Raw genomic sequence first — 10,816 nt, forward strand, 5'->3', positions numbered from 1 at the left:
GCTGCCCAGATGTTGCTAGTTTTACACATATTAGCTACCAGAGATGGACAGAAAAATAAGAGAAGGCAAAGGTCAAATTAGTGAATTTTCTCATTGATTACCTAAAAACTTCTGTTAATGGGAGAACAAGATTGAAACAATGGAATATAAAGGAATTTGGAGTTAATTTGAACATTTTGAAGTACCCAATTTTTCAGCCTCTACTAACTGAAGTTATTATAAAGAAGGAATCAAATATGTAATTTTAAGTCGCTACCTAAAAATTCAGATTACTTTCCAAATTCATTTCCAAGACTGTCCCACACTGTCAGTTGATTACCAGGTATTGTCCTTTGATTTTGTAGTTTGCCTTGTATCTGTTGGGTGATTTCTGCTGTTGATTACTACCCATGTCATTGTGTTTATGTTGATTGTATAGCTTAGTCACCTCATGTTCCTCATGAGCTGTATACACATTTTGGTATTCATATTTATTTTGTTACTGTCTGATATTTTAATATTGGCAAATGTTTGCTATAACTTCTGATATTACTTTTTATAGCCCTCTTGTTTTTATAGAGCAATGAATGTTAAGCCTTTAAGAGTAGTTGCCTTTCTCATATGGTCAAACATATTTCTTCTTTATGATACTCTGGTGCTTTATCTTTTGCCATAATTCTCTATTATTACTTATTTTAAATGTTTTTCCTATCACTTTGAAAAATTAAATGTCCTTTCTTCATTTGAAAATGTGCCAAAAGTACTATCCCATGTAAATATGCAGAAACAGTGACTATAAAAGTGTCAGCATGGTTTAAATGTATTACCTTGATGGCTATAAAGATATATATATATGTTTTTCAAGTTGTTGGAGTTAAGGTGTATCTAAAACAAGAGCTCAGTTCCTATAAAAATAATACAAATTTTTCATGAACATTACATACCAACTACCAGATATTTTTTTTGCAATTCTGTACACAATCATTTTAAGACCTTTTTGAAATAATGCTTTTTGAACTTAAATAAGGGGTTCTCTTGATTTCTAAAGCAGCATTTCTTAATGGTCTTTAATAGCTGCTGATATGCAAGCGTTCTTCCTAAATTTTAAAGGGCAGCGAAAGAAAAAAAATTCTAGACACCAAAAACAGGGACACAAACTTTTATTGAGAGCAAGTCAGACATAGCAGTTCTTTATTTAAATTGTAGACAGATAACAGAGTCTGACATATTCCACGTTTTCCAGTGTAGCATTATATAAAAGGTAAATTTTATATTGACAAATAGAGCTTTTATTAATTCCTATTCACCCCAAAACTAAGAAAAATTAAGTCATGTAAGAAATAGCAGCATTCTCACAGAAATCAATTTTCCCTCCTAACGGGTACCAGAGTCCTTCTTCCATCCACCCCTGAACCTTGAATCACAAAAGCAGTAAATCTTCCAGTATAGTTACCAATTTGTGTTCTACCTTGTCTTGTAAGAGTGTCTAATATGTTAAATATCCCTCCTGAAATCAGAACCATACCCTTGCCTTTCCTAGGTTATAAAGAATTAAATAGTCACCTAACCCCATCAATGTTACTTATGATCACTTAACTCTGTGGCCTTAGTGTAAGATGGCAGCACAGGGCAATGGGCATTAATGTCAAAGAGTAGTTTCCATGCTCTTTTGTAGCTACACTGCCTCACCCATAAGCACTGAGCATTTGCTCATTGAACATACCCTGATAAAGTCTTTGTTGACAAAATCTTTCATGTTTGCTTAATTATATGGTAAGAGCACAAAGCTAAAAAGGCCAGGGTTACTATGTGTTGGATCCCCATAAGATCCAGTTGCTTGGCCATGTCACACCATAGACCACCCAGCTCACTCAAATTCTGCAGGAATTCAACACTTCTGCTGGAACAATTAGAAATAGAGGTTCTGTTGATGGTAGGTTAACGATATGCTCCTCTTCCATGATGGATAATAAAATACCGTGCTTTGAAGCTAAGTAGAAAATTGTAGGGGTCATCAGTAATCCAGAAAAGAAAATAGGTTGTCCAGGTGGAACAGAGTATCTAAATAAATAGGAAATTGTCTGAGTGCACCAATCTTTTACCTAAATTTACCAATAAACACCTGATTTCCCTGGCTTCCTTCTGAAAACTTGCATTATCAAGAAGGAAATCTATAGGTTCTACAGATGAAGAGCAACAGACTTTTACATGATCAGGTTGCAAAATATCTGTTTGAAAGGATAAAAGAACCTCTTCAATCTTGAATTCAAAATTGAGTCTTGTAAACAGTAAATAATAGTATATGATACCATGGAAATATATTATATTACCAGGGAGAATTAAAGAAATTTCCATTAGAATGTGTGGGATTTGTTACACATAAATAAGCAATAATCTAAGAAGGCCTAATCTGGGTATTTTCACAAAGTGAAAAAGAAATAAACAAAGGGTTGAATAGTACAATGAAGACTGTATTACATTCAGACAATAAGGAATTGTCTTTTTATTTGCAGGGCCAAAAATATCTTTATCTGTGGTGACAGAAAGTTCAGGGTGATATATATGGGAGCCTGAAATGAAAAATTATGAAACTATCTAAGAATATAAATATAGATTCTCCCTTTTCATAAATATTTAATACATTATTTGACACACTGGCTTGAGTGAAGCTCCATAGGCACAATTTTAAGCATCTTGATTTGGGCTGAGGTCCAGTAAATTATATATTCCCAACAACTATCAGAGCTTTCTCACTAAAAATACATGCTCACATTCTACTTTGAAAATATCCTAAGATAATTATTTCCATTATCATAGTAACTAGTACAGTTATGACTAGAGTTGTCTTGGGTTTCTAAGGAAAGAAAATTATTCTGAGATACTGTTAATAAGAGAAAGTGTGGTAATAGAGAGGGGTATTTTCTTAAAATTGTGCTAAAGCTGTCATTTTCACTTGTAATGACTTTAACTGTGCTAGACGAGATTTTATTTTCAGTTACAGAAATAAAGTATCTGACTCTTTAGTCTATTGCCCACCAATTTTTCTAGCCCCTCCTTATATCAACCTCACAGTGGATTTTATTCATCTTGAGTGCATAAAGCCAACATTTAGTCAGAATTTTCCTGACTGACAATTGCTCGGCCCCTCTAGTGAGAAAATTCAGTGAATGGTAACACCTAGGAAGAAGGCCTGTACAGACTTTTCACTCTAGAGGCTAAGGAAAACCACTTAAAATCTTATTCGAAGATAATAGAAAAAGCAAAACATTTTGGACAGCTTATTGCCAGTGTCTATAAAAACATGTTTAAAAGAAAGAGAAGTTTAATACCAGACTTTCTAGCACCCTCAGTGTGCAGGAAGAAAGACACCAAAAGAGATACAGGTCATTTCTCATAGTCCTCTTTCATCTGATGACTGTATTTCTGTGTTGCTACTTTTAAAGCCAAATCATGCCAGATTCTCCAGGGGTGCTTGCTGTTTGCTGTTTAGTGCTTATCACACAAGGCTGTATTAGTGAAATTTTAAAAAACAAATGCCCACGAATGAATCTAAAGCTTTTTGACTTGAGGTTACCAGACTGAATTTTGTCTAGGATTATTTCCATATTATTCTACAGTGAAACAGAGATTAAGGTTTCACATCTTTAAAGGGGATGACTCAAATAAGACATGCAAAGATGCATCTCAGGAAAATAGAATTAGCTTTTGCTTTAGTGGGCAGGAGAATTTCCTCGTTCCATTTAGTTTATAAGTGCATCATAGACTCGAATTCATCAATTCTCTGCTTGGTGTTCCCCTTCCTGATTTTCCGATAGGATATTGTATTGTATCTTGAATAAGCATTTCTAGAGATATCACTCTTCTTCCCAAAGGTTGGCTGCTCCTCAGGTGTCACAGGTTGGGAACTGGGGCTGCTCAGTGGGGAGTCCTCGTTTGCATCAACTTCCTCTTTTAATTGAGAACCCTCTTCATTTTTTTTCTTAAATTCTATTACTCGAACTTCATCTTCATCATCATTGCAATCATCGTCATCATTATTAATTTCTTCATCCCACACCTCTTGCTCCTCCTCATGTTTAGAATGCAACACATCAACTTGACTAGGTTTCCGAAATCCCAACCATTCCATTTCAGTTGCCTGGTGAGCTTTGCTCTTCCCATCCTCCTCTTCCTTCTCTTCTAGAGGTTGTTCAGTAATCCTTTCCTTTTGTCTACTTATTTCCTGGCTACTGATGCTCCGAGGAATCTTCTCCCATTGATGTCCTGTAGCAAAATCAATTGGTAATTGAAATACCCAGCTCTTATTCTTTAAATTATGTTTCTGGACAATCATTTCCCCACACGTGCTTTATAGGATATCATTCTGTGGGTTAATAATATGTTTTACACAATAAAATGGGTTGTACTGTCAGATTAGTTTGGAAAATACTGCATTAAACACAGTTAAGTAAGCTTCAGAATTTATGCAAGTCTTTAAAATACCAATGAATATTGTGAATCTCTAAGAAGTCGACAACTCAACTTCATTTGACCATGAAACATTTTTTTTGTTGTGACTTTTGTATCTAGTGAGACTGGTGTTCCTGAGACAGACTTTTAAAATCCTGTCTAGCCCGAAGTGACTGGAAATGTGAACATAGAAAATAAAATATTTGGACCTATCTCTTACACACACACGCATACACACACACATATTCCCCAAGGAAAATTAGAAAAATATCTCACAGGAGAAAAAAGGCTTTCTTCAGGTAGTAAAAACAATGACTTCCCACATCTGGGCACGCTCAGAGTAGCACATTCAGTATTTGCCACCATGCTTCTCAGAGTTGTGCTAAAGTTCCTGTTGTGGAAGGAGGAGCAGGGGGCCATGGATGGTCAGGAGTCATATGCTGGGCTAACAGTGACACCAAGCCCACCAAAGCACACACAATGTCATCTAAGATCTGCCATTGATTTCTAGAGAGCCAAGCTTTAAAACCATGTTGTGGTCATCTCTATACAGTGCTAGATTAGCCTGTCATGTTAGACATATCCCTAATAACAACTAATTAACTCAAGTTGTTTGGTACCATATAGTGACTTTTACAAGGCTTAATTCATGTCAAATTTCACTTTTCAAACAGATCACATCAGCATATCCTTAACAATATTTATTGAGCATGCTCAAAAGAATTAGAGTGGAGGCTGTTCTCTGGGCTTTCACCTCTAAAAGGACTTCTGTGAGAAGCTTCAGTCTATGCGTGACTTTAAAATACTGTCTAGATTGTGTGCTTTGTCAGGCTTCCGTTCACTATTCCCTTTCAACACCACAAGAGTCTTTAAATAAAGTGAGAGGCAATGTTCCTCTTTGCCTTTCCCCGCCACAGCTTTCTACCTTCACTGAAAAATTTTTACAAGTCCATTACCAGTCAAGATTTTTCATGCTCTTTTCATTTTTTTGTTTTCCCAACTACAGGAATCAGATGTAAACTTACAAAAAGAGATAGAAGTGAAGATGGATTATCATTCCTAACTGGTTGTACACAGTTCCTATCAGGTTGTTGGTGCCCAGTCAATGTTCTTTACATTATAAATAAATATACATTAGCATGTTTGCTATAATCTTAAACTTTCTTTTATTGTCTTCTTTTCCATAAGAACCAAAGAAGCTGATTTTTTGCTCACACCATGACTCAGGCATGGAGCTGTCATGCATGAAATTACTTCTTGAATTTAAATTATAGTTTTTCCTCAATATTTTTAGCATCTTGCTATTTTTCAACCCAGGAGTATTCTCTTTGGAGACTTTATAGCTGTTTGTCATTGTGAAAACTGAAGATACCAACATGTGCCTTACAGGGAAAACATATGTTCCACCAAACACAAAAGGATTCATTCAGGGAAAAATTCACCCTGACACCATCTACTTAAAAAATCCAGCCTGCTTTGATTCTCTATTTGATAAAATGAAAGATCCTAGCAAACTGTTGTCTCCAGTGGACTCTCTGATCAGATATTTGAAAGGGTCTTGGGGCACGTGGGTGGTGCAATTCATTAAGTGTCAGTCTCCTGGTTTCAGCTCAGATCGTGATCTCAGGGTCATGAGATGAAGCCCCATGTCAGGCTCCATGCTCAGCTCAGAGTCTGCTTGAGACTCTCTCTCCCTCTCCCTCTGCCCCTCTCCATTGCCTGGGTGCTCTCTCTCTCTCTCCCAAATAAATATATAAATTTAAAAATTTTTTTGGAAAGTTCTCTAGATGCACTGCCTGTGAGAACTTGCTACATTGGAAACAGAAAGATTAGGGGAGAGAAGTTATTTAGTTCATTTCACGGGGCTTAAAGCTTAAGTTTTATAAATTACCTGTGATAATGTAAAAGCTTAATAATGGTTGTTCTTTACTACATTATTACAATAGTGGTTGTTCCACCACTACATAGGGACAGCAGATAGTCTGGGAGGTGTCCAAGCAAAGTGGACAAACCCAAGAAACTGCCAATTACATCCTTGTCTTCCTTGGCATCTACTGTTTTATGTGATGTTCTAATATTAAAAAAATAATAATCTCTTCCATTTTTGCCTATTAAGGTCCTAACTAAGCTAAATTGCTCAAGGTCTAATGAATCGACTTCAATTTTGAGATAAGATGTTTATGGTTGCAAAAGAGGAAATGAGTGATCAATTAATATGTGTTTATCCTGCACCTGATTTAGAAATTGCTTCAACGTAGGTATCTTCTTAGAGGTAAAATCTAAAAGATTTTGTTCTTCTTAGTCTCTTGAGTTTATTTGAAATATAAGTCACTTAAAAATCAGTGTTCTTTTTATTCTCTCATTTTCTGAAAGAACACAATTAAAATGAGCTTAATCACCTGGGAGATTTCTTTAACAAGAATTAGATAACCATTTTCTGCTTACACAGAGGCCTAGAATTTTTCTATAGATCAAATAAATTTATAATATTACTTTAAAATGTATGTCAATGTGGTAAGCTTTTAGGTAAAACATTCACATTTCACAAGGTGCCTGACACAGATTTAGAGACACTAAATAAATCTTACAAAAGAATTGATTTAGTGGACTAACTTATTAAGAGACTAATATCATTTTGTCAGGTGAAGACACGTCAATCAGTTATACCAATCCATGCAGTCTCAGTCTTGATGCTTCTGGAATACTTTTTAAGGTGAAACCCACAGATAATCAGGACTACTCCCTTATCTGCCTATAGCAGCTTTGAGTTTTTGAAGGCATTGCCTGGATTGCTTTTTCGACATCACATTCACAAAACATCCCATGCAAAAACTGCCATCCATATTCAGTCAGACAATATCTGTGTACAAAATGGAAGTTCCTCTCACCTTCTCTGAATGTCATTTCATCAACACTTGTTTCTTGGAGAGAAAGATCTGTGATAGCCTTATGAACAAGAAAAAGATTCTCTTCGGGTTTTTCTGAGGGAAAAAAACCCACAAGATTAATACTATAATATTTGAGCAGCTCAAGTGTAAATAAATTATCAATTTAGACTTTAGCTAGGTAGATCAATTTGATTTGCAATGTGATCACTAAAAGTAGCTATTTCACTCTCCCAACTCATTTCTTATTGGTTCCTACTTATAAACATAAGGATAACCTCTCCTTTTCCGTCTGTATGTTATAGAACCATGAATTCAGACACGTTCAGGTATATTTCAGAAGGAAAACCTGAAGTGCTGAATTTCCTTTGCTTAAATAATAATGGGGCTGTCCATAATAATAATAAATAACAGTAGTTAACATTTAACCAACACTTAGTAATCCTCACAACAACCCTACAAATGGCAGTACTTATATTTCTGTCTTCTGCTAACTGAGAAAGCTAAGGCTTCAGGGGGCTAGGGAAGTTGCCCAGGGTCATAAAGCTATCAAATAAATAAGCCTGGATTTGACCTGAGGCAGAGGTTTGGTCCTTAGCTATCCAGCCCCAGTAGAACGAGAGGCCACATTTAGGCAGGGACATGGGTGGGAGAATGGACAGCACATTCCCATCATAACAGTTTATCAAAAGGATCACGAGTGAGTTTACAAATTAAATCAAACAAATCAAAGAGAAAGGAAAATGCTTTACCTTTTAGAATCTTCTCATCAGTGGACCAGTTGACTACCATAGTCCCTTGTAATTTTTCACTTTTCTCCTGATTTCCTTCTGTGGGTAAGTCTTCAAGATGGGGTTCTACCCTGTAGTATGGTGAGGTACAATCCACATCACTGGATCCCTCATTTGTTTTAGTGATTGGTTGTTGACCATTTTCAGGTGGTGTATCCCCATTGCACTCAGCCTGACTGAGTGTCCCTGGAACGTCTGTCATGATGTACAGTTGAGTCCGAGAACCCAAAGAAAGCTTTGGAGAAACTGAAGGAAAAGATCTTTGCTAGATGTGTTCTCTCCCCTTCAAGTTCTATAGTTCCACCTCCTACTCTGAGAATACAAAGTATTTGCTTCAGTACATAATAACAAACTGCTTTTCCTAAAGGTGTCCAGATAGAGCTTAGAACAAAAGCAATAGGATTTGTCAGATTTGCCACCAGCCCAGGAGCAAGCATCCAGCCAATCACCACCTTCTTTGTCGCTGGGCAGCCTCACTTGCTGAACTAATGGCAGCCTTTTGATTTACATAAACAAACAATCTGAGGCAATCAGGCTTTTGTGTTGGCATGTAGAGGAGGACTTTCAGCTTGTCAGTGCCCCCCTGGGAACAGAGATTTTTGTCCCTTTTCATAATGGCCCTTTGTCATTTTCCTTGTAACAGGAGCCACAATTGTTCCACAGCTTTAATCCAGAGAGAATGACCACCTTGAGGCATATTAGTTCTGTGTAACCAGCTTAACATTTCCAAACAGATTTTGTTCAAGTAAAACCTCAGCTATTTTGTAGGGGATAATGGCATCGTTTCTTATTCATTAAAGAATAAAAACAGCTTATCAAAAACCTGTAAATAGGACAACTTTATTGTAAGTGGTTCTGACAGCAGATTCCATGGTGTGTTTCAGGAACCCAGAGGAAAGACCTAAGAAAAAATAAACAAAAAAATTCTACCATCTTGCTAATACCAAAAATTTTACATTTTAGAATAATTCATTTGGTCTGTAGCTTCTTATCCTCTAGTTTATTTATGTTTACTGAGGCTCATACTATCTTTTAAACCCTTAATATAATTTCCTCCATGGAGTTTTCCCTTTTCCCAATCAGATTTTTTCTCAGTATTCCCTACTGATGTTGCATGATGCTGGTAAAATCACATAGCAACAACATAGCCTGCCCTTGGTGGAAACGTAATTATGGGAAACATCTGCTACTTACCAACTTTACCTTTTTATTTTTTTATTTTCATTTTTTTAATTTAAGAATTTATTTTATTGGGTGCCTGGGTGGCTCAGTCGTTAAGCATCTGCCTTCGGCTCAGGTCATGATCCCAAGGTCCTGGGATCGAGCCCCGCATCAGGATCCCTGTTCCACAGGAAGCCTGCTTCTCCCTCTCCCACTCCCCCTGCTTGTGTTCCCTCTCTCGCTGTGTCTCTCTCTGTCAAATAAATAAAATCCTAAAAAAAAAAAAAAGAATTTATTTTATGACACAATGAAAACTCATTAAGTTTCAATGGAAATACATTAAAAATTCACATTATTTTCCTTGTGATATTGAAAATATGAATTCAAATACACATTCACAAAAGATGTACGAAAAAATTTTCATGGCAGTGAACAATGCACTAATTGGTTTTCTGTTAGAAACAACATGAAACCAGCTTGTTTTAAGTTTAGGTTCTTTTCCATATGAAAATTTGACTCATGGAACTCCAATAATTTAAAAACTGGAAAAAATTCCTTCAAGACTGAAAGGAGACAGGTAGAGAAATAACATCAAATACAACTGAAAAATAAAAGTGTCAGTTTGAGAATAGATTATAATAAAAAGGTATGATTCTTTGTAAAGTAGATCAGCATTTTCCAGTGATTGGTTATCTATATTAAATCTAGATAAATGTAGATTAAAACCATACAAGATGCTCTGACAAACGGGAGCAGAAAAGGGGTAGTTTAATGTAGCCAAATGTTTTTAAAAATAAGAATTGCTGTATTAATTTCTTAGAATACCACAGTGATCACTGAGTTAAGAAAGCAGTTTTTTTATTTAAATTCAAGTTACTTAACATATAGTGTAGTATTGGTTTCAGAAGTAGAATTTAGTGATTCATCACTTACCTATAACACCCAGTGCTCATCACAAGTGCCCTCCTTAATATCATCACCCATTTAGCCCATCCCCCTTCCTTCCAGCAACCCTCAGTTTGTTCTATATAGTTAAGCCTCTTATGGTTTGCCTCCCTGCTTCTATCTTATTTTATTTTTCCTTCCCTTCCACTATGTTCATCTTTTGTTTCTTAAATTCCACATATGAGTGAAATCATATAGTTTTGCCTTTCTCTGACTAACTTATTTTGCTTAGCATAATACACTCTAGTTCCATCCATGTTGTTGAAAATGGCAAGATTTCATTCTTTTTGGTCACTGAGTAATATTCCATTATTATATATTGGATTATATATTCCATAATATTCCATTTTATATATATATATATATGTATATATATATATATACATATATATATACATATATATATATATATATACCACATCTTCCTTATCCATTCATCAGTCTATGGACACTTGGGTTTTCTCCATAATTTGGCTATTGTTGATAATGCTGCTATAAACATCAGGGTGGTGCATGTGCCCCTTCGAATCAGCATTTTTGCATCCTTTGGATAAATACCTAGTAGTGCAATTGCTGCATCAAAGGGTAGTTCTATTTATAATCTTT

General features: G+C 35.7%; 1 protein-coding gene across 1 annotated transcript; it reads right to left on the reverse strand.

Annotated features, from left to right (window-relative positions):
• Positions 1–1,103: 1,103 nt before the first annotated feature.
• Positions 1,104–8,578, reverse strand: ERMN (ermin). The gene is made up of 3 exons (XM_027591567.2): positions 8,066–8,578; positions 7,317–7,409; positions 1,104–4,242 (listed from the first exon to the last, which is right to left on the reverse strand). The coding sequence occupies exons 1-3, from the start codon at positions 8,304–8,306 to the stop codon at positions 3,725–3,727; spliced, it is 852 nt and encodes a 283-aa protein (XP_027447368.1). The 5' UTR covers positions 8,307–8,578; the 3' UTR covers positions 1,104–3,724.
• Between the last annotated feature and the right edge of the window lie 2,238 nt (positions 8,579–10,816).

Source organism: Zalophus californianus, chromosome 3, assembly GCF_009762305.2.
Source record: "Zalophus californianus isolate mZalCal1 chromosome 3, mZalCal1.pri.v2, whole genome shotgun sequence".
Lineage (NCBI taxonomy): Eukaryota > Metazoa > Chordata > Mammalia > Carnivora > Otariidae > Zalophus > Zalophus californianus.

Coding starts and splice junctions, on each gene's coding strand:
- ERMN (XM_027591567.2), bottom strand. CDS start 8,306: ATGACAGACGTTCCAGGGACACTCAGTCAGGCTGAGTGCAATGGGGAT. Junction 7,410..8,065: donor TGATGAGAAGATTCTAAAAG/GTAAAGCATTTT, acceptor TTTTTCCCTCAG/AAAAACCCGAAGAGAATCTT. Junction 4,243..7,316: donor TGAAATGACATTCAGAGAAG/GTGAGAGGAACT, acceptor ATTTTGCTACAG/GACATCAATGGGAGAAGATT.